Here is a 27,604-nt window from a genome sequence, read left to right as displayed (position 1 = left end):
AGCTGTGATTTTATGGCGTATGTAGTTACTATAAATTCAAGAAGAATTGGGAAATCATATGAATATACATAAAATTTATTGCTTGACCAGTTGGCCAGTCAGATAATTGGAAGTTTGTAAGATACTACATGACAAAAATTGTAGATATTTTCAGATTTGTGAGGGTTTTGTTTCTCGGTAATTGTTCGCTGTGCTTCTCTTGCGTTTCTTTTAACCCAGTCAGTGAAATTGTTCTCTCATCTGTTTCCTTTTTTTATTCAACAATTTCAATTTTTTTTCCTCTCTTTTTTTGAACTGTTGGATTTTAAGAGGAAGGTTGAAGACTGGTGTCAGTAAAATATGGGTCCTGGTTTCTGAGGGTGTAGATTCCTCTGGTCTGTGTGGTGCACAGAGCTCATTGTGATCTTGGGTGTGCCACCCATCCAGGATCTCTGGGGTACAATTTGGTGATGAGTGTGCAGGTGAAGGCAAACCCTGCCCCAGTCATCTGCTGAAGGTGCCTGGCAGAATTAAATTTGTATTCCCACTTCAAGTTCTGCAGCTCTGAGCTTTGCATATTAATTTAAACCAAATGAAATTAATCTTGTATCTCTGCCAGGTCGGGAAGTGCAGTGAGTGAAGAGGTGCACATTTGGTTTTTCTGCAGGTGTTGTAGAGAAGCAAAGGCAAGTGGGCTGCTGTGGTTTATTACAGAGGAGAGGTGGATAAGTGTGCTGGTGATTCTTAAATAAGCGTGATACCAAAGAGAAAAGTTGATCTTGTGTGTTATTCTCACCAGCTGCTGAGTAGGGGTAGTACTGACCTGTCTTTTTAATGCATCACAGATCCAAGGAGCTTGTTGCCTGACACCTTCCAATACTGAGGACAGAGAACTGGGCTGGATTAACCTATGGTGCTCTAAAGAGTTCAGTGATTCTTGGATTGAGTCAGTGCAGTGTGCTGGAACCAGTAATAAAGGAGCTGAAACACTGGGAATCTGTTCCAGATTTGTTTCTGATGGCTACAACTTATTTTCCACCCATAATTCTTTATATTTTGTGAAAGATTTTGTAAGTAGTAGTAGGGAATTTCTTCCATGATCTGGGGATGGAGAGAAGTATGTTTTGTTTCAAGTTGGAAGATGTGTTGAATGAGTTTATTATAGTGTAAATCTTATCTGATGTTATATGTATCCAAATCCTTGGAGATACTATATTAGTAAGCATTTTGTTCCACCATCTGTGGAATGAAAGAATGTAGTTTTTCTGGAGCTGTAAATACTTTTTGCCCCATAGTATCTCTTCCCTTCCTTCCCTCTCTGCATTAATCCCATCTTTCTCACCTAACACCATAATTGTGGGGATTTTTTCCAGAGCTGTGTGGGTATTGATTGCCCAGCAGGTTGCTGCCAAAATACAGAGCAGTTTGCTTTTCTCTTGGAGGGCAGTCGCTTGGATTTGTTCTCACTGTGTAGATATTCATTTCTATGACAGATATATGTATATATATATTTAAAAATATGAGCATAAAGAATAGTAAAGGAACAATATAATCTCATAATTCTAATTTCTATGGGAGATTAAAGATACAACACTTGAAAAGTGGCAGCATCTGAACACTTAACCAGTATGTAAGTCCTCTTGTTCATATTTCTGAGGCTGTGAATATTGAGCTTTCTTTGTAGGCTGGAGGAGACACAAAAGTTACATAGTTAAAATATACCCAGCAAACCAATCATGCCAATGTAATATTTTATTCCTTATCTGCACTGTAATGCAGATAAATGAACATTTAATATGAGTTGAGATAATGTAAGAGGAAGGTTCCCTCTTGTTCCCTCTTTGTGATTTTTATTCATTTATCTCACAGCCTTTGAAATTACCCATTCTCCTGTGAAACTGTAGAAATATATGCTGTGGCTTGGAAATAGCCTGCTTCTGAGGCTTGTGTTTTGTAGAGAAAGGCACAGGTACCTGATTTACACCTTTTTTGGGCTTTATACTCCAGTGTACAGCTGCTGTTTCTGTTTGCCCAGCCACGTTGATAGCCCAGCAGAGCATATTGGTTGTCACTGTGTTACAAAGCTACATTGTAAATGTTGTGTTGGTTAATTCAAAATGAGTGTTTTAATGGTGAACTTGAAAGTACATGCAAAGCCCACTTCTTAGGTTATATTATTAACAGATTACTTTAAATAGCATATATATTGAAACAGCCTCTTAGCTGAAACACCAAATTGCATTGATTGTAGTGATTTCATACTGTGTTTTTGTATAAATGATGAAGGCTGCATAAAACCCCGGCGTATTTCATGGGTTTCACAGTTCTTTCTTGACTCTTTTATAAATGTAACTTTAAAAGGTTCTTACTTAAGCATCAGTCCATCTGTGTGCTTTTCTGCTTTCCAGTAATTGTATTGCTGTACTGGCTTAATGGCTTCTGTATTGTATTTACCTTGGTTTCACTTAACAAGTCACCTGTAAAATGCATTTTAACCCATCTCTGGAATTTGCTTGTAGGTTTCTTTTTGTATACTCATGTAGAATGAATGTGGGGTTTATTATGATGTCAATTAGAAATTGTTTCTTGAGACTCACGGGCAATAGATAAATGTATATATAGTGGTTTTGTTCCCTTATTAATTTCCTATAATACCCCTTGTGGCTATACTTTTTTTCATTAAGCTTCATTTCTGTACAGATGGCTTTTGAATGTAATTGTACCTTCTAATTTGAGGAAACACGCAGTAGTGCCTCCTGTGTAGTTAACAAAACTTGTCCTGACTAGAGGTTTCAAATGCTGAGATGCTTGAGAGAAGTGTCCTGGATGCTGAATACCCACAGTGTCTATGTGTCAGAAAATGCATTTCAGGCTGAGGGTTTGAGTGCATTTGTGAAGGAGCTTAATGATAGTAATGGTGAGGAGGGGTAGGAGCAGGTTGGCAGTAGGACAGTGTCTTAGGATATGGCTGCTATTTTAGCCATGTGGGGTTTTTTGCTTTTTTGATGGCCAACCCATTTCTGTTTGCAAAGTGGATGTACCACCATTGCTATTGGGTTTGCTCATGCTGTTCTTGATCTCGGGTGGTTAGTAAGGTTGTCTACAAGTATGTTCATACCAGTAATGTTGGAACGTGGGGTTTATCATGTTGTGTTTGGACTTTTTTTTTTTGTCAGAGAAAGAAGAAAGCTTGGGTAGGGAGAAACCAAACAGATGCAGGAAGAAGTGAATGGGGAAGGCATGTGAGAGGGGAAAAAGGAGCCCTCCAGATGAAGAAAACAGGAATAAGCTACAGGCTAAGAAGGAGGGGTAAAGAGGTGGGGATTCATGGCTGAGCAGAATCAACCACTCTATCAGTGGACAGAAGAGGGAGAGATTTCTCAGTTTTGATCTATCTGAGAAATGTTGCATCTGAGTTTAGAAGAATTTGGAGTTCCTAGAGCTGTGCAAGATTTCTGATAACAGTATTAGTACTCATAACTCATTAGTAAGGAAGGCTTTCAAATGTTTTTGGGTTTTGTCTGTTGTGTCTCTGTTTCCTGTGACTGCTAACAGAGATGCAGAATTATGGGCACTTAGTATTATAACTAAAACTTCCTGGAGCCCATCACAAATTTCAGGTAGATACCCTAATCGCCTCAGTGGCACAGCATATCAGTGAAAAGAAAAAAGCTTTCCAGTGCACCTAAAAGCCTGTTTGTGGTGGTTAGTGCTCAGTCCCTTCAGCACTGTTAGCAGCATGTTCATGGCCCTCAGCACGGCTCAGAAATAGCAGTTGCAGTACGCACTGTTGCCATGGATTATCGAGTTGTATCGAGTGAGTTACTAGTTACAGATGACTTAAGACATAATGCACTGTGAGCATCAGCAGTGATGTTAGATCATGATCACAAACGTGGGAGGGAGCTTTGCTGCACTTGACAACAGCGTTTTATAATGTGTTTGGTGTGATATGAATATAAAGGTCTACACAAAATGGGAATTAAGTTACCTACTTAGAGATAATTTCAGGGAGAAGAGAGTATGAGTACCCATATTTATTTCAGGGATGTATGGTAATCCAGCCTTACATAACATGGAATCTGAGAAATAGTAACCATTTGGTGTCTATAATTATGATATTTCTTTAAAAGTAATATCTGAATTTAGACTACTGTTGTGTGACACAGTTACCAGATGAGCAGAGATGACCACAGTAGTGTTGGAAACAGAGCCTGTTGATAAAGATGGTGTTAGGAGCTGCCTGACTACTCTCCACTCTTTGGCAGTGGTCTGCCAAAGTTTTTGCCTGTTTGGATGGTCCGTTCTCTAAAGCAGCAGCTGAATGTATGAACTGTGTGACTTCAGCAGCTTCTCTCGGGTGGGTACAACTCGGAGTTGATGGGCTGGTAAATGGTAGCAAAGCAGTTTCCCTTCTTGCCCATTTTCCTTTTGATCTGTCCCATTCTGGTTGTGTGGCAGTTCTGGATTTTATTATCAGCTTTTGCTCACTGGCACTCGCCAGTGTCAGCCCCTCTTGGGCTTTATGAAAAAGACAGTTCCTTAGGAGTGTAGGCTTTTAATTAGAGATTCTAGGGGACCTCAGTCAGTTCTTCTATTGCCCAAATCCAAGAAGGATCTGAAACAATGTTGAGTCTCCTGGGGTTTCTCCCTACTTTCTTGTTTCTACCCTACATTAGAAAGAAGGAAAAATCATAAAGTATTAGAATACAGGATTAATCCACTCTGGGATAAAGTGTGCAGCTTTGAATAATTTTGTTCTGCAAATGTATTGAACGCCAGAGTCAAAACCGTCTCAAAAACATAAGAATCATCCCATAAACCTACTTGTTCTATATGTTTACTTTAGTTTGTATTTGAATAAAGATAAATAACAGCTTCAGATCAGTATGTTAAGTAGATTAATTTTTAAAAATAACTATGTTGTTACATTGATGACATTACTTGGAACCCATGCACAAATTAAGAAACATGATTTCATATTAAATTTATGTTTAATGCACTGTGCAGTCGCTTTTTGTGGCTTACAATATTTTAAACTTGGAAGTTGCATGAAACAAAGTATTATAAAACATTAGATACGTAAACCACCAAATTTTGAAATGACCTCTACAAGCATATGAGTAAGCTCAGGAAAGGATTTTTTTTCTTTTCTTTTCTTTTTTTTTTTCCTTTTTTATTTTTTTCCAGCTGTATTCCTCTGGAAAAACTTGCGTGGAAGGCAGCCCTGCGGTGTAAACCTATCTATTTGCTCTTCCCCAGAGCAGGGATGGATCCTGTTCCAGGCATCAGAAGCAGTTACATAAGCAGGAGCTGGTTCCTGTCTCCAGGTGCTGGGGCCCGGCCTCTGCAGCGGGCTGAGCCTGGCAAGGCTGGGCTTTGTGGCAGGAAAACAAATCAATTGCTTTATCCTTGAAATAGCATAAAAAAGGGTAGGGAATGGAATTTTATTTCTACTGTAAATGGTTATAAAGCAGGTGTCCTTTTCAGTTGGGCTGCTTTTATTTTCTGGAGCACAAAGGTTGATAATGCTGCTGGAGTTGGTCTTGTCTCCCTGTTACTTTTGACTGTGATGCTTCCCATAATGCTGCTTTGAAGTTGCTGCTCTTTTGAGTGCCTTACTACTGCTCAGGCATGTGTGAATGTCTCCTTATGGAAACTTGGCTGGAGACAAAAGTGGAAATAATGGCTTTAAAATGGCACGGGGGAGAGTCAAGGGAAAAGATGCAAATATTGGTAAAATAATTAGACTGTTCTGCTTTAAGCATCGTCCACCTCTGTTTGTTCAATTGATTGGAAAAAAAGACAATCCAATGCAACATTGTAATAGTTGATCTTTTGTCAGCATTCATGGGTAGTGAGCTGGTACAAAGTGTTGTGTTGCACAGAAACAGCCTGCCATGGCCCAGCCTGCTCTTGGGTGCATTTACAGTGAACAGTAGGAACCTCAGCAAATTATGGAAAGTAAAGCTGAAGGATGCTTGGCCATCTTGAGCTTCTGGTGCGAGGAAAGGATTAGCAATGCCTGTATCTCCTTTGTATTTGCTACATTTGATTTTTGCTGCTGTATTTAGTATTTCTTACTAAATGGATTTATGATGAGTTTTAATTGGATTTTTCTAATCTGAACTGTGGTATAGACCATGTATTTTAAAAAAAAAGTTGTTGTTTGCTGAGTTTTCTTTAATAACTTAGAATTTTGAAAACAATTATTTTCTCTTTTTTTTAAATTTTCTGGTTGCATTGAACGACTGCTACTTTAATTTACTAATAGAACACTTAATTTTGGAATGTTTAATTTGGGGCCTAATCTGAAGTCCTTGCCATGGCAGGCATTTTCAGGTGTGTGACAGATATTACCACTGCTGTGTCACAAACACTTTGTAATGCTTGGCCTTCCCTTCATTTGGCACGTGCCAGTTAGAAAGAACTCCATGTTTGGGGACAAAATCGTTGTGCATGTGGAAAACCACCATTATTCCAAGTGTTACATTATTTGAGTGAAGAACCCCCTTTTCTATTTGTGAAGATTTAGCTTCCAGATTGCTTGATCAGATAAAATAATTAATTTTACATTTTTACTGATGTGTCCTGAAACTTTCCACCTATCTCCCCATTTGTTTAAGTGCACTGATTTCCTGTTCATGGAACCTTCTGCTAAGGTATTTCTTGTTGTAGTTTGCATTTTTGTGCAGAGTTGGGGCCTGAACACATCCCCCTGTCTGTAGTCTCTGAATCTCCCGTCTGATGCTTCCAGAGTGTAGACAAGGTAGGAAGTGAAGATACCAGTGTTGAAATCTGGATTTGCATTTAAGATAATGCCTAGTTCAACTAATCTAGCAATAATAAAGTGCCTTAAAATGGCTGCAAATGTCTCCCTGCCTACTCAAAGACATCTTCTCACTGGTAGCAGGATCTGTAGTGTAGTTAAGAGTTGGATCTTTGCCAGTAGATGGAAGCATTTTTTAGCATCTCCCATTGCTTTGAGCATTTTTCACATTTTTTTACCATAGTATCAAAATCATTTCTTTTTCAGTCTCTTTCCATTTGTTATAAGCTATTCCAGCTTCTGCTAGTTCAGATTACTTTCATTTAATGTTATAAACATTTTTTGCATTCTTTTACGTGGAAGATATTTCTAATTTTGTATTTTTAGAGATCTTTTCTTCTATTCTTCACCCTTTCTTTATTCTGAGCACGTCTCTGCTTTTCAAATTTCTCTTCAATTTCTGTTTTGCTTTTGCAGTAATTGGTAGTCGCCTTCTTGGAGCTCCTGAGGGAAATCAGACATGCAGGGTACAACCAAAGCAGCACCTGAGTGACACCACTGTAGGGCAGGAGGCAGAGGAGTTCAGCCAACTCCAGCAGAAGAGATAAGGAACTAAATGCTGAAATGAACTGAAATGCTCCAAGCATCAAACTGGGACAGCAGGGACACTGGGCCTCCTTCACTTGCAGTGATCTTAGGTCTCAGTGGGCCCATAATTTTTAGGTGGAAATGTATGTATTTTTTACAAGAACAGTTTTTTAACAGTGTGTGTGATTCAGAGAAAACCTAATAATCACTAGGTTATATGTTGTTGTGAGTATTCTTGGTTCTCATTTGTAGTAATTCTTTTTGTCCTCAATTTTCATTTAAATATACTTCTCTCACACTGAATTCTTACTGAAAAAAGAATTTGGCTCTGTTGCCAACTTGTTCATTTTTTTCATGAAATCCAAATGCTATAATTTACTTTTTTTTTTTAACTTGCTTCTTGTTTAAATATACTATGTTCATATCTGTAAGCATGCTTTGATTTTTGCATTGATCTCTGTAAGAGGAAATGGCTGCTGAGAGTAAATGTTGAACTGTAAACAAAAATCTCCAGGACCTCCAGGTAATACCTCTTCAAAGCTTACTTTGGAGACTGGCAGCGATTGATTAGATCTGTGTTCTTCTCTGTTGAGTGGTTACACACAAAAAAGTCATTACCTGGGAAGAATGGAACAAGGCAAGAGGAGCAGAATAAAAACAATGAATAATAAAGCTGTGCTGTTGCCCTGAATATTGCTTGCCTAGAAGGTTTGCTGGCTCGGAGCACGGGTGCCAGCACAGCTCGTTTCAGCTGTGGGTTGCTAGGGCTGATCCATTTCTGATCAGGGAAGGTTGAGCTTTGTGGTTAATGTATGACTGGCTCATGTGATGTTCGTGCTGCAGCTGACAGGCCTTGCCATAAATCACAGACAGAATTGTCATTAATTGATCTGGCTTTTCTAAGGGGTCATGAAAACAGAATAATTTGCCTGCACTACAGGCCGGGAGGGGACATGGTGGTGGTACAGAAATCCTTCCCCACTGCCACCTGTACTTCCCATCCCTTGGAAAAGGCTTATTCTGAAGCCTTTCAGTGGAATTAAATTTCCTCCACTTCTGTTTTTGCATGCATGTGAAGCCTATCTGAAGAATGTTGTAATAAGATAACATCTACTATTTACCAGATAACCAAAATTAATTTTTGTTTATAGAGGTAGAAATACACATATCATCAGAAATTTTACTTGTATACAGGAAGAGTTCTGCTGGCAACCAGAGCTGTGGGATTCTGAGTTTGGAAACAGCACTACTCAGAGTGTTACTGTTCAGTTCATTAGTTTCCTGGAATTATTACTGTAGCTTATTTCTGAAAAGAATAACAAACAACTCTGGGAAAAAATTAGTCTAGCACTGAATATTGCTTTCATGCATGGAGAACTGATTTTTTATTTTTAGCACTGTTAATTTTGCTGGAGATTTAAGATTTTTTTCTGACATATGTTGTAGCTTCATCAGAGTACTAATAAATATTTCAACTATCCAACAGGTCAAAATGTCAGTGCTAGCAAACCTTAAAAAATGAATTTAACATATCTCATGCCTTTTCTTGTTGCATTGTTTATCATAAACTAGTTTCTGTTTTCTCTGCCCTTGGCTGTACTGGATTTTTGAGCTATGTTGGCTGTTAGGATGCAGCCTGGGAAAATGAGCACCTATAGAAATGCTGTGGATTGAAGAACAAAAGTTTCTTCAGATGACTTTTTTTTTTCCTCTTGGGTCCTGTCTGCTATTGAAGGTTGATGCTATTGTGGGTTTTGTGAGAAGAAGCCTTTAGGAAAGGAAGGGAGCCTAAGATTGTAGGGGAAATAATTTGAAGACAAAACCACTTGTTTAGCTGTAACAAAATCAGTGGGAAGCTGATGAATACAGTTTACAGAATTCAGAGGGCTGTGAATTTTTGTTGACTATCAAAGCTACTAGCTCTTTATTTTTGGAAGGCCTATTGTAATATAATTGATTTCAGAGGCTAGTTTTATAAATTGATACAGTCAAGGTCATGAGGAATATAAGGACAGTTTGAGTTGCTGCATTACACTGAGGGTTTATAGTTAAATGAGGAATAATGACAGGTAGGTAGCAATGTGGTTTTTATTTGCAACATTTTTCACCAGACTGTTGGAGAGAAGTGGTGGCACAGTGCACAAACATCCTTGAATTTAAAGCTGCAGATGTAATCCAAATCATCTGAGGCTTGCAGCATTTGCCAAAAAAGCCTGTGCTAGCTGCAGTCATGTGTTGAAAAGAACATGGTTTGTGGCAGAATTGCCAGTCATCAAATACATGTTTGTATTTTCTTTCTAGGATCAAGTAGAACACCCTGATTCAGCAGAACTGGCTGGTTGTGCTGCAGTCATCATGAGAAGGCACAGGGTCATTTGTTTCTTAACATATGTATAAGAAAAAGGTAAGAGGCAAGTTCTGCTTAAGAATATGAAGAGTCAGAGTTGTGCACCTGAAATGTTTTTTATGTATTCTTATGGATATATATTTATATATATACACCTTTGTATATGGACGGATCTCTTATATAGAAGATGATGGAGGATTTTTGGCAATTTATTGGTTTGTTACTGAGAGTAATTGCCCCATTTTAGAGCAAAGATTGTGTCTTATTTTGTTTGGGAGAGAGGGAAGGTGGGCAGAGTCTTTTTTTCTCAGTCTGTGCTGTAGCCAGATCTCATCAGTTCTAAATAAAGCTGTTGCTCAACTCTGAACAAAGTGTCCATTGCAGCAGAGGTGCCTGACTCGCAGGGACAGGTAATTCACAGATCGCCGAAGGGAGCTGGAACAAGATGTGCACTTGACCATTGTTTGGTGGGGTTGAAGGAAGTCTTCAGGAGCCCTGGATCTAATAAATCACTCTGTCCAGTCAATCTGTACTTCCGTCCTGTCACGCTATGGGAAAATGACATTATGTGGATGTGTGATTTTCATCAGGATGAATTAGCAATGTTTGGTTTCAGTTTGATCATGCCCTTTGTGACTTCCATTTTAGGAGCTTTTTGTGGATATTTTTTGTGAGGAGAATAATAAACTATTTGAGCGTTTTGTTTACTAGGAGATTACTGAAATGTGTAGGTTCACTGTTGGATATTGGAAGAGCTGTCTCCACAGAGCAGCATGACAGAAAATCCTGAGATTCTATTCTGATTATTTACATATTCTCTGGTTTTTAGGTCTTTGCTGTGAGGCCAGTAGTTGAATGTCAGTATTATTTCCTTTCAGTGCCTTTTTTATTAAGGTGTTTTAATGTGATTGTGAGCTGATCATCCACTTCTAAAGACAATTTGAAAGACTGAAGACTGCCAGTCCCCTTGGTGAAAACATCCCAAGGATAATTTAGGATGTGCAGTGCAGAAGATGATGGGTTACATAATCCCTTATCACAGAGCCCAGCACAGATACAAGTCTGGCTGCTTTGCAGGTATAACACAAGGCCAGTCTCTCGTACAGTTCATTTCCCAGGAGCAAGCTGGCACGTGGGATATCTGAGCTCTCTTGAGAGGCAGTCTCCAAGGCTAAGCCTGTTCAGAATAACACCTAATTTTAAGGAAGGTTTTTTTCTGTCCTTTACTTCTGGCTCCTTCTCTCCCCCACCACACAACTGAAGTTTGTGTTGTGTCTGAAGGCTGTGATGACAAGGGCAGTAATTCTGGGTAGACATGACACACACATTTCTGGTACATGCACCTCTAAATTAGGCATCAAGGGAGAGTAAAGTGTGTAAGCTTCATAGAATGTAAGCTCCTAAGTTTCAGAAATGAAGACGATGATAAGCCCATGCTGTTGTTATGAAGAAACTGATAAGTAAAACACACTTCCTGAATTATGCATGATCTGTGATCCATCAGGAGCTTGAGAACAATCTAATTTGACAGACTGCATGTTTTAATTAGCTCTTTGCCCTGAAAGACAGAGGATGACTCTGCAATGGGTGACAAGTGATCTTGAGTTCTGGACTTACATAGAAGTGGATATTAACAATTGTATTTTTTTTTTGTATACAGAGTTAAACCATTAAATCTACTGTTTTTTCCATGAGTCTTTTCTGCCAAATCTTTGCATGGAGGACTGTATTTTTGAAAAAAACATCTCTTGTTTTTTCCTCATTGGTGGTTTATGCTTCCTTTTCCTTGCGGTAGCACAAGTTCCTCTCCTTCATGTTGTTCATCCCAATAAATAGTAATTTAGGAAGTATCTCCTCTTTTGGTGACATACAGCTAAAATTACCACTGAAACTTCCTTCTGATTTGCTCATGTTTTTATTCTCCTTTTTCCAGAGTCTAAGTGTTATATGTTTGGTCATCAGCTTCTCGCCATGCCATGACTCAGGATATTTGAGCAATACTACAGATCCTTTAAAAAATGTCATGTCAGCCTTTGTACTAAGGGGAACTTGGGGATTAGAGTAATTCTAAAACTCTTCCAAATTTTTATAGTGGTACATGTGAGATGCAGTCAAAAGTTTCAAAAGACCTGTAAAGCAATATGCTTTTTATTTAGCTTGGACATTTAATAAAAATACTCAAAATAAAATTAAATTCTAAACCACAGGGAAAACAGCTACTCAGTTATTACAGCAGGCTGTGTCAGCGCATTTTATTTTCTATTTTCATCTTGAGTTGCTGGCTATGGAGAGCTGAAGCATTAGATCTTCAACTGGCAAATATGTGAGTTGCTGACAATGAGGAAGCCTTGCTGCTGTCTGTTAGGAACATGAATACTCATCCTCCTTTACTGTCAGACAGAGGAGAGGATTCGGTGGATTTGGCAATGTGTTTTGCCCTTGGCAAAAACTTGCAGAAAAGCTTGGGGGGTTGTTGGGTTTCTTTTATATAATAATAATAATTTTAGATGTTAGACCTGAAGATTTACAGCTGACCTTTCCTGAGAAACACCTACTGCAACAGACAATGAGATCTCATTTAGAGTGGCTGTCAGCTTAGTGACTGTGAGTTTAAAAATAAAAGGTTCTCCATATATCCTGGTACATCAGTGAGTGAAATAACAATAGTGATATAAAAGGTCTTTTCTCTCTTCAGCTGAACTCATGAGCACAAAAATTTTTTATGGCATTTTTTCAGTCTTGCACTGCCTCACTGACAAATACTCTTTGCATCATTGACCTTAGTAGCAGGACTTTGCCTAGGAATAATTATACATGTCTTCATCAATTGTTTGCTAGGAGCAATGTTATCATTATAATGTAAATTATATATATTACCAATGGATGTGAAATCACCTGGTATTTTGTACAAAATAGTCCTACTTTTTGAGACTCCTGAAATGCAGCTGGTGGTCAAGGTGGGCAGTTTTTCCATTGCTTATGTTATGATCTGTGCTTCTGTACACAGTAAATGATATGGCAAATCATCTGTTTTCCTTGCAGAAGGAGTTAATCTAAAATCCCAGGACAGAGAACAAATCTAGCAGTATGTCAGATAACAAGTCTAGTTTATCTTGGAATTATTTTGCAAATGGTCTATTTTTTGTTGATGCTTATTGCAATTCTGAGATTTTCTTTAAAACTAGCTTCTGTGTATCTCTTTAACACATGCCTTAGTCTAATTATATTAAATAGCAATGTATTTATGTTGTATCATGGTCACCTTTTAAAACAACCATGTATAAAATTTGAAGTTGACCTTGAAAACTTGAACTCCACATTTTGTGATATTTTAATGCAGTCTTTTGCTATCAATAACCTAACTGCAGCTATTGCCCGTAACTGTTGTACCATAAATGTTTATAATTTGTAAATTTGTAACTACAAAATGTTGTAGTCATGGAAATAAAGGTGGTTGATGTTTTCCTCAAATCTAGATACTGTGGGGATAATGGTCAAATATTGTTTTAAATTGGAAACTTCCTCTAATGTGTTGTATCACTGGTGGAAAAAAGCAGGTTTTTAATTGAGCTGTCGGGTCTAACACTGCTTCATGCTGTAAAACAAGGTTCTCACCCTCTCCCCTCCATTGCCTTATTTCACAACAGTGAAATCCAGCTCTGAGGAGAATAAGGCTGTTCTGGATGATGTTCAGAGAACAGATCAAATCAAGGTCTCTCTGTGGTTTATGGGTTATGGCACACATTTCCCACTCAAAATGTCTCCACTGGTAGTGAATGTTTGGAAAAAATGTATCAGGGTGTCTTGTTGTTACAAGAATTTGGTAGTAAGGAGTCCATGTTACTGCTGTTAGGGCAAAATATTACTTATTATGTGAAGATATTATGTAATGATTCAGGGTTGGGGTTTTGGCTTTGGTTTTGCTTTTTTTTCACCCTCATTTCTCTCTTGTCATCTTTTCTAGCCTGAGAGCATTATGTCTTGATGAGACTATTTACTTCTGTGCATTTTGCTAGATTTCCAGTGGCTGCCTTTCAGGAAAACAAGGATTATTAAAGCAGACATTTTAAGAGGTAGCACAATTCAAGTAATGCCCATTAAGTCCCTTAAGAACTTTTACAAGTATGAATCTTTGAAGCATCTCGAGGGAAATGAGGACTGACACAGAGTACTGCTAGCCTACTGTACATTAAAAAATCAGAAGCACAGGGAGTTTAAACTCCTTGCTCAAAGCCACATGAACTAATTGGTGGTAGCACAGATCTGAAAGTCAGGTCTTGAGATTTTTCTGTTGGCATTTCTGGTTCTCTAGACTGGTTGTTTTTTTAGACTGGTGTCACAGCAGTTTTGCTCTTACTATTATGGTGATCCTGATAGCCAGACACATTAATGTGAGAGACTGGAGGTAAAAAAATTCAAAGCAAGTGTGGGGAGGCTGTTAATCTGAATGAAGCAAGTTTAAACACACAAACAATTTTTATTCCTGGAAAATACTTTTGATTTATGTCTGTAATGTATGTAAAATTTGATTCACAAAGGACTTTACCCCTTAAATCAGGACAATATGTAATGGAACATTGCTGACTGAAGGTTAAGCATCTGATTGTAATTTGTTCTCTGGCAGGTTTAGACAAGGATCTGGTGGTCGTTCCCTGACAAATGGAGAACTATTTCCAAGCAGAGGCATATAACCTCGATAAGGTTTTAGATGAATTTGAGCAAAACGAAGGTGAGTCATTTTGAACACGATTGTAGATGCACATCAGATGTCTTCTACAGAGAACAGTATAGAAGAGGGGGAGATCTGTGATACCCTTTGTGGGTTTGAGTTGCAAATTAATCTGAGAACTTACAAAAAACATCTGTTAGTTTTGCATGGTATGTCTTCAGCATTTCTTAGTAGCATTCTCTTCTGCTTCCATTCATCTTGTTTACCTTTGTAAAATTTTGTACTTTTTTAACAGCAAATGTGCCATACACTTTTAAAGAAACGTTTTGTGAAGCTTAATCTCAGTAGCAATATTTATATCATTTTTTTAACAAATCAGGCAAAACTTATTTTAAGCTTCTTTTGCAGAAATGTTTTATTAGGTCACATAAATCATATAATGAAAGTTATCATGTTCAAAGCACTAAATTTTTTGCTTAGTCTAATTGGTAATTCTTTGCTGTCAAGGAAGTTGCACTGTTCATTTTATGGGAGTGAGAATCTTTCTAGGCACTTCTAGCTGCCTAAGATATAATAATCAATACTTTAAAGCTGTTTTTGAAAATTCCACCTGATACTAACTGGGGTAGCTCTAAACTTGTTGAGTTCCAGAAACATGACGGAATTACACTGCTAATGGTTGACCAAGGATGTTGGTTATGGCAGGTGAGCTTCATTTTTGTGCCCGTATTTGAACACTTCTGCATTTCTCTTTGGGACATTCTAATGCAGCAGGATTAATGGAACCTGTTGCTTTAATATGACAGTAAGTTTTCTTGTTTAAACCCTTTTTCAGATGCCACTGTTTCACCTACTCTGCTGGGAGCAAAGTGGAATCAGATTCTAGATCCTCCTTCTCATCACCTGTCATTCAACTCGACCGTGGCCAGCGTGAATGAAGCTACAACTCCTAATGAATGTCAGCAGAGATTGAAGTCTTTGTCCCTGTCCCACTCAGTGACTACACCAACAGGAGGAGGAGACCGCTGTGCTAATGGAAAGGATTTTAGCATAAGCCCAGAGACCCCAGTCATGTGGATTGACGATCAGGCAGCAGCAGATGATCAGCTGATTAAAAGAAATAGTAATGAGGATGATCAGTGTAACTCTGTGGAAGCAGGAGCAAAGAAGTGTGGAAATACAGCTTGCTTTCCAGAGGAGAAAAATGTGCTAGTGGTGGCAGTCATGCACAACTGTGACAGAAGAACACTACAAAGTGATGATGTGGTGGATTGTACAAATTACAACAGTCAGCCCCTAATGGACTCTATTAGCTTTACACTGGATAATGAAAACCGACAGAGTGACCAGTTTAGTGTTACTGTAAATGGATCCACAGAAAAAGATATTGATACAGAAAAGCAAGTAAACAGGCTGTACACTGAAGATGACTCCGTAAGTCATTTGGTTAATGCTTCATCTGAAAGCCTGACCGCTGCCTGCCCCTCCTCTCGATTAAAGGAGGATTTTAATATGAGTAAAGATTTGCTGTTTTCAGAAGCTACAACTGCAGGGATCAATGCAGTGACTCTCTTACAGAGACCAGTTGATGGTACTGCTAAAATGCAAGAAAATTGTGCATCAGTTGAAAATTTCACTAGTAAAGCCATTCCTCAGAGAACAGATCTAGAAGCTAAAAACTCTTCTGGTTCCAGTAGTGGAAACTTAATTGTAGAACAGGAAACAACCCAGCAGTTGCAGTCTAGGCTATCTGGGCTCACTGAAACCTGTCAACCTAACGTGGCTGGAAGTGGCAGTTACAAGGAATGTGTTGCTGAGGATGTTAGTGCCACTGAAAGCGAAGTCATTGAATGTGATAAAAATCTCGGCACAACAGAATTGCACAGCATGGCAGAATGTTACCCTGAATCTCAGGAGATGACTAATTGGGAGCTGACAAAGTTGAATGAGATGAATAATAAGCAAACTCTAGGAGAGAGTGAAAGACTTTTGCAGACCAAACAGCCTGATGATGCATGTGAGAATAGCAAAGAAGATGAAGACGGGGTATTGGAGGCAGGCATAGACTTAGAGGGGTCTGGTACAGATGAGCTTGGAGGGTCCAGTCTCTCTGATGTGATGGCTACATCAGCAGCCAGCTCTCTGTCTAATGGTTGTGATTCCTATGGAATGCAGAACCCAGTTGTTGCTCATGTTCCAAAGACTTTACCCTCCAAGGAAGACTCGGTAACAGAGGAAAAGGAGATTGAGGAGAGCAAGTCAGAATGTTACACTAATGTTTATGAACAGAGAGGAAATGAGGCCACAGAAGGGAGTGGTCTTATTTTAAACAGCACTGGTGACCACATAAAGAAAAATTATTTGCATAATCTTTGTAGTCAGGTTTCATCCATGCAAGGGCAGGCTTCACCAAAACCAATGACTAACCTGCAATATATCAGTGTTCCTTTTGGTGGTGCAAGACCTAAGCAACCCACAAATCTGAAACTGCAGATTCCGAAGCCATTATCGGACCACTTACAAAATGATGTTATTCCCCCAAATTGTGGAGGTAATAGTAAAAACAAAAATGTCTTTGGTAAGACACAATTAGGGGATACAGCAGACACATTTCCTGGTGAAACATCCTCAAATGCCTCTGGTACTGGTTCTAATGGGGAACATTTGGACGAGTATGAATCTGGAGTCTCTAATAGTTCGTGCCTTGCAGTAGCCCCAGATAGTCCAGATAATGATCTCAGAGCTGGTCAGTTTGGAGCTCCAGCCAGAAAGCCTTTTACGACTTTGGGTGAGGTGGCTCCAGTGTGGGTTCCAGATTCTCAAGCACCAAACTGTATGAAATGTGAGGCCAGATTTACATTCACCAAAAGAAGGCACCATTGCAGAGCGTGTGGGAAGGTAAGTTCAGATTTTGTGAATAAGCTCAAAGCACCTTTTTTCTCTGGCACTGCACAGCATTGCATCAGAGGGCTTGCTAAGCTACTGGATATAGTTACCTGTGATATCTCTTCCTAAAAAGCTGTGTCTGGGTGAAGCAAAAATGGGAATTTCTGAGCTCTGATCTATTTAGGGTGCCAATAAATAATAACTAATTGTCTGAATGAGCAGTTGTATTTGTTGATTGCAATGATCATCATCCTTGGGTTTTTGTCAGAACTCTTATAAAATGACTAAGTGCAGGAAACTGCTTTATAGAAATTACTGCATCAATAATCCCATTAAAGTTACTGAAACAAACCTGTGCATTGGGAGTGGGCTGTTGGATTGCTGGCATTGCTGCTGGTTTACATGACTGATCAACTTAGTTCTTCTCAGTCTTCTTCACTATTCTCATATTGCTTACATTATTTTAAATAGTGTTGTTTTTAAACATATATTTGCTCTTGGGGAAAAACAACAGTGGTTAACTGTAACCTGGTGTATGCCCACATGGTGAGAAATGTCAGAATGAAGACAATTAAAGCATAATTTCTGTGTCACTTTTTGTTGTGTAAGAAATACTTTATTGCTGAGGGTGTTTTAGAATTTGATGTATGTGCCATCTAGGTGAACTTAAATTCTTATGTGATGAGTTTGTTGTAAATTATTAACTTGTAAAGTATTTCCAAATATCCTTTACTGAAATACATGTCAATGACATAAGTAGGAACTCAGGGAAAAAATAATGATGAATCAAAAGCAGTAAATAACACTCTTGTCAGTTAGGTATTAATGAATATTGTAAAAAGAAATACTAAACCCAAAGAGAACTAGAATAAAAACAACTTTGGTTCATTTAGGCCTCATTCAAAGATTTCTAAAGTTGATTAAAAGACCTCCTGGCTGCTATGGGTGATAATTTTTGCTACCAGAAGAACACAGGGAGAGCAGAATGATGTGGATAAAGGACCTAAAAGAAGCAAATGTGTGAGGAAAGCTCAAACCCTTTTGCCAGCAGAACGCCCAGGCTTGCTCCTGTGAGGTGGAACCCGTGTCCCTTAAGGAATCAGAATGCCCAGCACTCAGTCTCTCACTGGGGAAATGCTGAGCACTTTCCCAGGACACTTCTAAAGCTAAGCAAACATTCCTTGTGCAGGAAGTCCTTGTCCTGCTCTGGGACCTCCAGCTGGTTCTGCCCACCCTGTTGCAGCTTGGTTGCAGTGGAAGTCCCGATGTGGAGCTTGTAACCACAGGTGATCAATGAGTGTCACATAAAGCACATGCCTGCCTGAAGGGTATTTTTGGTTTATATCAGGCTCCTCATTCTTCTCATGGCAGTTAAGGACAATCTGTAAGGCGTAGAAGTTAAAGGATTGTCCCTGATTTTAGCTTTAATATATTAACTTACACTGGTATTGAGGTAATTTTTTTTAGTTGAATAAATATGACTTCAATTTTCACGTGCAGTAAAATTTTTTACTTATTTTTGTGTTTTAGACCAGTTTGTTGCTTCTGTGTAATGACTGAAGCCCTGAATTGCACAAATGAATGCAGAAGATTAAAATATCTGTAAAAGGAAAAAACATGCAATGATTGAACAAGGCCAAAAATGTCTATGTGGTTTTTTTTTCTTTTCCTTTTTTCATTCTTCTGACAAACCTTGAGAAGAACCACCAATGCCAGTGAGGTTTTTTAATTATATTTGGGAAAAGGATAAAATAAGAAAATCCCTCTGCTCAGTAGACAAACTGACTCAGTAGACTTAGAATGGATTGTTTTTAGAAGCTTTTGCTAGCAGGTGTTCGTCTGGGCCAGATTTGCACAAGTGCAGCCAAAAGATGTGGCAGAAAGGACTCATTAATAAATGCTAAGGATCAGTGCAAGTCAAATAATACTTAGCACTTACTGCAAATTGCTTTACAGCCCTTAATTCCTGTAATGATTCTGGGCAGAGAGAGACCAAAGCTTTGACAGACAAGCTCTGATGAGTGTGGCTGCAGCAGCTTGAGAAATCCCAGTTCTCAGCTGTCTGCTCCTGCTTTCTGCTCACCATCCCCAGGGCAAGTCCTGTGTGGTGTAGGTAACTACTGAACCACAAGGATGCTTCCACTGTTAATTGTCTGAATCTCACTTAAAAGAAGTGGAGAGACAACATCTTCAGCTCTTTCAGTTCATTGTTTCTAAAGGAAGTCATGGGATTAAATATTTTGAACACAAGCTTTAGCACAACAGTTTCTTTTTAAGCTTTATTAGCATCATGACAAATAATTTTAGTAGGGGTGAATGTATCTGTTTCATTTGGGAATAAACACTGCATTTAAAAATAGTTGAGTGGCAACTGGGAAGTCTGTCTGGGTTTTTAATTTCAGAATAATAATTGCAAAGTTAAAGGATGATATGAACCATTTGGATTGATAGAAAGTAATATATTTACAGTAAATTTTGAGTTAAAATTAAGAACCCAGTGAATGTGTGTGAACACATTAATAAATTATATGTTATGTATGTATGTACTTTCTGTTGTCAGATAAAATCATCGCCCTTGATAGGAAACCAGAAAATTTATATGCAATCTTTCTTATTGACAACCAAAACCATATTTTTCCACCAAAATATTAAAAATCAGCAATTCCCCTAGCAACTAATGCTTTACCGGCTCCTAGTGAACTTAAAAACCCCAGTAACATAAAAACTTGCTTTGACACTGCTCTGTTGTTTTTTTATAGCATGATGTACTGAGATAATGACTTGGTGATTGTTAATAACAAGTCTGACTTGTCATTTGTGCTGGATTGTGTTCTCTGCATTACTGCAGCCTGAGAGAGGAGGTGGGGATGTTCTGTCATTGCTTCTGTTTTCTCTTTTAATATTTAAATCATTACAGTTGGGAGCTTTCATGAATGCACAATGTGTTGTTTGAAAAAGGGTCCTAAATTAGATATTAATTTGTGTTCGCTTCTGGTTGACGACATTGATTTTTCCATGTTCAATACTGAATGAACTTTTGACTGGAAGTTTCGCCCAGAGAACTGAAATGATGTCAAATGTCTCTAAAATATGCTGTGATGTTGTTATTAATATTCCCTCGAATACTTGTAAATTGGGTTAAGATGCAAGTGCAGAAATCAGATTGTTCAAGTCTATTTACTTTGGTTTTTTTAAAGTTTTCACATATGCGAAAGGGTGAGTTACAGGTTGACACAGTTTGGTTTTAAGTTGAAGTGGAAATAGTTCCCTGTAGGACCTGGGAATTGTTTCTAGACAGACACCTGTCAGAGTCCATTTTTGAATACTGACACTTTGTTTGACCATTGAGGAAGGTAGATGTGACTCTGAGGAATACCCAGATAAAATTCTGAGGGGAGGATAAGTCGGCCCTTTCATCCTGGTCACTCCAACAGGTAACGCCGAGCCAGGCTGTTCTCTCTGACATATCCCTTCAAATCATGGGAAAATGTGCATTTAGGGAGATGTTGTGCAAATTTGTGTGTGGATCTTGAACAAAGGCGTGTGATGGACTAAGTGATATTGACCTTGATATGAGATGGTTGAACAGAGATAGAGATAAGTCTGTTGTACTGATGAAGAAGTGAGAAGATCTCTCTGTTCCCTAAGAAGAAAAATCCTTTGTTCCTTTGAGCTGTGCATCTTTAAAAGGTGACACCCTAATATGCAAAATTCTAGACCCATAACCCATGAGCAGCCTGGGAGACCATTAATGGGAGGGGTCACAGAAGCAGGGTTTTTTACAGGGCAGCTGCTTTTTGTGGCAGGTAAAACCCACAAGAAATAGCGGGGAAATTCCATGGAGACATCAAGAGAGACTCCTCTCCCAAGGTGATGGAAGATTATGTTTAAATAGTGAAACTGACTGAAAATCGTAGTTTTGTCTCTGTGTTGGTTGTGGGAAAGTGAACAGTTTGTAGGGAAGAGAGAAGTGTTTTGAAAGGTTCAAATTTTCTTTTTTTAAATTTTTTCCCCCTTTTTTTCTTCCTTTAGTGTATGTTAATAAAACTATCTTTGTAACCTTTAAGTTGGGCCTGTTTTCCCCTTTTCCTCCCAAAAGTCAATCTCACAGAAAGAAAAGAATAAGCACAAAAACCATCACAAATGTGGTGCATTGGCTGGGAAAAGTTAAAATTGGTGAATGTGAAACTACTACAGGGTGGATTTTTTTTTTGCATTAAAATTCCAGTGTATGCTTAATCATGTTTTGTTTTTGAAATGTTTGAGTTGTCAAAATTAGAAAACATTAGAACTGGTTCTAATGAGACAAGGCTGAGCTTTCTGCACCTTTGATTTTCAACTCTCATGTTGAGTTCAGAACCTGTATTTGCATATTTTAAACATTTGCCCCTAAAAACCTGCAAGTAACAGGCTGCAAAGTAGTTGTAATTTGGTGTGATCTTTAACTTGAAATTTAATTAGGCTTAAACATATTTATATATGAGAATCCTATGTAGCTTCTTGTCTATATTACAAAAATAATGCTGCTGGAGTTACGGAATATTTTTTTAATTTAGAATGCATTATAGATCATCATAATGCATAGTGAATTGCAGAGATAATATCCACCCATAATTAAATTTTGAAATTCTCTCTTGATATCTGAACTCATTTGTTAGGCAGCTGCTGCTGTTTCTAGATCTCCTGAGTGTGACTTTACCTTTCTGCAGGAAACGGACGTTCATCAGTATCTTCACATCACCTGAAAAATAACCCTGAGGAACTGCTGGGTTTTTTTTAATGAAGACAATATAATTTTTTAAAACAAATAAGAAATCATTAGGGCACATGCTCTGCAGGATTTTGAGAAGGCAGTTGCCCTTGTAGGATGATATCTGCACGCAAGTGTGTTCTGGTGCACACGCCGTGCTTGTGTTTTATGGTTTTGCTTGTCTGGAGGAAGCCTCAGGAATGTTTCCTGCCCAGGACTGGGGAGTTCTTAGAGCTGGTTCAGGGGAGAAGGAGCAGCACTGCAGCTGCATCTCCACTGCACTTTGTGCTCCCTGGGCTTTGCCCTGGCCCCTTTAGCAGCCAGGGTGCACAGAATGCAGTTACTGAGTCTTCCCTGCTGTTCTGATGCTGGGGTGTTTGTATTCATGTCAAAATGAGCTTTTAATAGAAATGGAGCAAGGTTTTCTTGCAGCATGAATGCCATTCAGCTTTCTTAAATGTCTTGGTTTATATGTTGAACACTTAAAACATTTTGATAATCACTGTTCCTCCTCAACCTAGGAATAGCTTGCTGGATATGAAGAGATTAAACAGCTGGAGTTGCTAATATAGAATCATAGAATTATTTTGGTTGGAAAAAAGCTCTTGAGATCATCAAGTCCAGCCTATGACTGATCACCACCTTGTCAACCAGACTGTGGCACTGAGTGCCACATCCAGGCTTTCCTTAAACACCTCCAGGGACTGTGACTCCAGCACCTCTCTGGGCAGCCCATTCCAATGTTTAATCACCTCTTCTGTGAAGAAATTCCTCCTGATGTCCAAAAACTCCTTCTAATGTCCAGTTCCATGTAGATGAATTGTGCTGCTGGAAATAATCAGTTAATTAAGTTTGGCTTTATCTGTGCCATAGCAGTCCCCTATATATATGGAATACTTGTGCATTGAATTCCTATGGTTAATTCTAGAAAGTACTCATGCTTTTACTGAGACTGGAGTTAGTTCCCAAATTGTTAATTCCGTGAGGGATTGTAATGTGGTAGGTATTTATTACCCCCACTGTCATTTATGCCAAACAAATTTTAAAAACCCCACAGTGCAGTATCAGGGCAAAATGCATTTATGTGTTGCACAAAATTATCATCAGGATTAGTAGTACAAGCACCCTGGGTAGGTATTGGCCACTGTGGCTTTAATGGGAAAATAGTGATCTTTTTAACCTGTGTGTTTTGCATTTCAAGAGCTTTGCAGACACTCAGGTGTCCAGACCCATCAGTTTGTCCCATGTTTGTGCACTCCCCTGAGCATTTTCCCCTGTGTTCCAGGTGTTCTGTGCCGCGTGCTGTAGCCTGAAGTGCAAGCTGCTGTACATGGACCGAAAGGAGGCCAGAGTGTGCGTGATCTGCCACTCCGTGCTCATGAATGGTGAGTGGGGAGGGAATCCCAGTGTGGCACTTCACTGGCTTCGTGTGGAGCTGCACTCAGAAAGAAAAATTAAAAAAAATCAAAATACTTCATTTGTATGGGTGAGTATTCTAAAACAGTAAAGGTGCTTGAGAGGCTGGCGTGGAATCTCTGTGAAGAGTAGAAAAACTGGTAAGGTTGCAGTGAGTTGAAGACTTTCATTTGGGAGTGCTCTACCAGGATTGCAAAAACTGACTTTTGTGGTTTTTTTGCTGTTGCTTCAGACGTGCACTCCATATCCTTTGTTGCCTCAGTAGATAACCTGCTACACATTTAGATGGAATGCCAAAGAGCAGAGTAATGCAGTTGTGCCTGTTCTAGATTAGGCACTATAGGAGATTGGGAAAGTAGTATTTATCCACAAATTAATCAGCTCCTCTTCTTAACTCCTTGGTGCTAGAGTAGGAGATCTTGTCTAAAAACAGGTCCACAGAAGTGGACAGCTGAGCTTGGATTGTTACCTTCACACATTCCTGAAAAGTGTCAAACCCAGGGTGGTGCTGTGGCTAAAAGCCTGGTGAGAACATAGGACACAGGAGAGAGGTCACAAGTGGTTCTGCACTTAACATGTAGAACTGGTAGGAAGTTCTATTAGCTCTCCTTAATGTAAGGAAAAACTGGTTCTGACCAGCAGGCTGTGGAATGTATTTTGTGTGTTGTTCTTTATTGTATTAACACTTCAGAGCTGTGCTATAAATATGGGCAAACACAGAGCACTCTCTTGAGAAACGTGAAAGTCTCCAGAACTTCCCCCACTGGCAGTTCCCTCTGAGTGATGATCTGTCCAGCTGAGTTATGCCCATAACACTGAGACAGCTGCTGCTGGAAGATTCAATGTTCAGTTTTTCTGTCTTGAACTGAGAAGGCAGAGATATTGGATTAGGTTCAGAGAGGACCCATGTGAGTGCTTAAATCATGAGATAACCTGTCTCATTGTGAGAAATTCCAGGCATTTTGGCTTATTAGTGGGAAGGTGAATGGGTGTCCTGGTCCTGGGGTATAAATATATATCTGGATCACTGAAACTTGATGCCAGAGGTGAATTCAGTGGTAGAGGAAGGTCTGACAAGTGCATTCTAACATGTAAAAGGTAGAATGAGAAGTCAGAGAAATTCAGGCTCTAAATACAAACTTTTAACTGTTAGGATAATGGTTCAGTAATTATCAGGATGGTTTATCATGGAATCCCCATTGCTGCTAAGTTTGGAGCTAAACTTTGGAGACTTTTAGCAAAAATTCTAACCAAGAACTGGTTAGGAAAATTGTGGTTTGTGTCAGCGTCACACAAAATAATTTTGGCAGTATCTTTACATATTACTGCACAGTGGATTACTTGGGCTGTTTTCAGAAAGATGTCTTACTTTATTGAACATCTAAACTAAAACACTAAACTTAAAGTCATAGCTTTATTTTTTCTCCAAAGACGTTAAGTATTGGTTCAGGTTTGGTTGAAAGTAACTGAGTGCTTAGTCATGAAATGAGAATATAGAATTAGTAGACAGTATCTGTTATTAAACAGGAATATAATTTTCTCAAAAAAAAATCAAAAAGATGAAATGTTTCAAAAATATTAAACATTAATCAGTGTGCAGTGATAGGTTTTAATTATTAATAATTCTTTATTCGAGGCCAAATACGTAAGGTGACAGGAAATTGTGGGTTATAATATCTAGAAATTAAAAATGAGTCCCAGTAATGATGCTGAAGGGGTTTTAAACTGTTACATTTTGGGATGGAGAAATGAACACATTTCCAGGTGTACAAAACCAAGGAATTACAAATGCACTTAGCAAAAGACAGCAGGCTCTTTGATGCTGAGTAGGATTAATTTTCATCTGGGAGAAGGGAAAAATCTGAAAATATTTTGTTTGAAACCAAAGTGTTGTTTTAAAAAGACAAAATAAAACTGATCATATTGTAATGATTTCATTTGAAAGCCTCTCTGTCCTGTTGCCAGGGCAGATGCACATTAATGGAGCAAACAGTGACACCAGTGCCTGGTTCCTTCCAGGGCCAGTGCTGTGCTTGCCCGGTCTCCTATTCCTGTCCCTGCTGCAGTGGCGATGCTTTGGGTTACTGGTTAGTTAACCTGTGGCCTGATTGGATCCCATCCCTCCTCATCCTTCCAGTTTCTTTGTCAGGGCAGGTTTTGGGGTTTTTGTCCCTGTCAGTGCAGCAGGTTAAGCGTTAATCTTTGCCCAGTCCTGGAAGCGGGGGTAGGGACTGTAAAAGCAGTTATTATTCCATTTGATTGCTCAGTACCTGGTTTGTGTTTGACTGGGGTGTGAGGGGAAGGTTGTGTCTTTTCTGGCACGTTTCCATGGCCAGGCTATGTGTTTCATCATTTTCCAATGCTATTTTTAGTGTATTTTCAGTTGGTAGATATGCTGACTTGGTACTTTGCTCCATTTAAAGAAGGCTTTAAGAATGCTCTTTTACTTTTCTAATAAAGAAGCCCTGGACATATAACTTTGTGCATTTTTAATACTTTCTTCTTTCAGGACTTTTACTGTAACTGTTACAGAACTGTTTAAAGCTGAAAGCTGTTTAAAAGTGCTTTGGTTACAGTAATTTTCTCTACTGGAATGCCAATATGTTTTTCACTGACAAGGATTTCACTGTTGGTTTTGCAGCTTGATGGGGGAAGCAGGAGGGTTTATGTTCTGTTGAGTTCTGTTTGGGTGGTTTTTTGGCTTGTTATTTCCACCTTGGTTTTCTAACAATTTGCAGCTGAAGGAACCCAAGGATGTACATGCTCTGAGACCTTAGGTGCCATGATATTGATGCCTGACTCAAAGAATGCATTTATTTGGAACACTGATATGGTTGTGGGTGTGAGCACACATATGAATTGTCTGGCATCTTACTTAGAGGTGAAAAATAAGGAGCACTGTGGAGATAGACTGGTTTACTCACCAGAGGACATTTTCCTTTGATAGATGTTGTTGACAAAGAAGATCTGTGTCTTATTTTTTGGCCAGTTGAATTAAGGTTCAAGTCACACCTTCCAAATTAATAGCATAAGGGTTTTTTTACGGTTAAGAATGAAAGTTGTTGATCTGGACACAAAGAAATGCAGTGTGCTTTTTATCATAAATGAAAGCTAAATCTGCTCAAGTATTCTGTGGGTTATGAAACATTTGTAGTAGGAATGTCTATTTCTCCATGCATTGTGATAGATTTTTATATATATATTTATGTACACATTGACTGTTTTCAATTAAATCTTTGAAGAAGAAACAAAATGAAGCGTGAGGAGCTAAGCTTCACTCAAGGCAAAGTGTATTGTAACCGTTTTCAGAAAATACTTCTCTGTGGACTGATATTTTTACTGCACAGGACCAGTGCAGTTTCTCCTTGTGCTTTTCTTGCTTAATTGCAATCTCCTGGGCTGTTACATGAAGGGAATGGTCTTTGGGAGGTGGCAGGGTCCACACTGACAGCACTGAGAACTTAACACAGTGTTTTGGACTGTTAGATACCTTTCTCTGTGTTGATGGCTCTTGTTCTTTGTTTGCTTTAGCTCAAGCCTGGGAGAACATGATGAGTGCCTCAAGCCAGAGCCCTAACCCTAACAATCCCGCTGAATACTGTTCTACTATCCCTCCTTTGCAGCAGGCTCAGGCCTCGGGCGCCCTGAGCTCCCCGCCTCCCACTGTCATGGTACCTGTGGGAGTTCTGAAGCATCCTGGAGCAGAAGGTAAGGACACTTCATTTTTCTTTCAGTTCACCTGTAATAAGAATTTGGAAAGAATATCTGCACTTCATCCATTCCAATAACGGCTAATGCCAGCTGTGCTGTTCCTGCCCTCAGCAGGGACATCAGGTATTTCAGGACATGTGAGCTGTTCTCAGTGGTTGTGTCTGTACATGATGCTGCCATAGGGAATGCACTAGATGATGCCTTAAGTTCCTTCCAATCCACATTTCTGTATTTCTGTTTTCCATTTTGCTGTTTTATGCTCAGATTTTCCAGTTAAACGCTGTGTTTCTACATCCTCTCCAGTGGCTCAGCCTAGAGAACAAAGGCGTGTTTGGTTTGCTGATGGGATTTTACCCAATGGAGAAGTTGCCGATGCAGCAAAGCTGACAGTGGCTGGGACAACTTCCACAGGAACCTTAGCAGTGTCTCACGATCCATCAAAGCCCATGGCCAACAACTCTTTATCAGCAGAAGTAAGGGAGTGTTTGG

At 39.0% G+C, this 27,604-nt stretch overlaps 1 protein-coding gene across 1 annotated transcript in view; it reads left to right on the top strand.

The window, feature by feature from the left end:
• Window positions 1-27,604, top strand: part of ZFYVE9 (zinc finger FYVE-type containing 9) — a 57,457-nt gene that overhangs the window by 5,558 nt on the left and 24,295 nt on the right. Inside the window, exons 2-7 of the mRNA XM_063407080.1 lie at window positions 9,638-9,740; window positions 14,308-14,412; window positions 15,188-17,250; window positions 23,274-23,373; window positions 26,936-27,112; window positions 27,419-27,588. Coding sequence (XP_063263150.1) covers window positions 14,343-14,412; window positions 15,188-17,250; window positions 23,274-23,373; window positions 26,936-27,112; window positions 27,419-27,588 — 2,580 coding nt within the window. The 5' untranslated portion in view covers window positions 9,638-9,740; window positions 14,308-14,342. The remainder of the gene's footprint in view (window positions 1-9,637; window positions 9,741-14,307; window positions 14,413-15,187; window positions 17,251-23,273; window positions 23,374-26,935; window positions 27,113-27,418; window positions 27,589-27,604) is intronic.

Source organism: Prinia subflava, chromosome 10 (genome assembly GCF_021018805.1).
Source record: "Prinia subflava isolate CZ2003 ecotype Zambia chromosome 10, Cam_Psub_1.2, whole genome shotgun sequence".
Taxonomy (NCBI): Eukaryota; Metazoa; Chordata; class Aves; order Passeriformes; family Cisticolidae; genus Prinia; species Prinia subflava.
The sequence above is the reverse complement of the archived record's forward strand: the minus strand, read 5'-3'. Positions and strand labels throughout refer to the sequence as shown.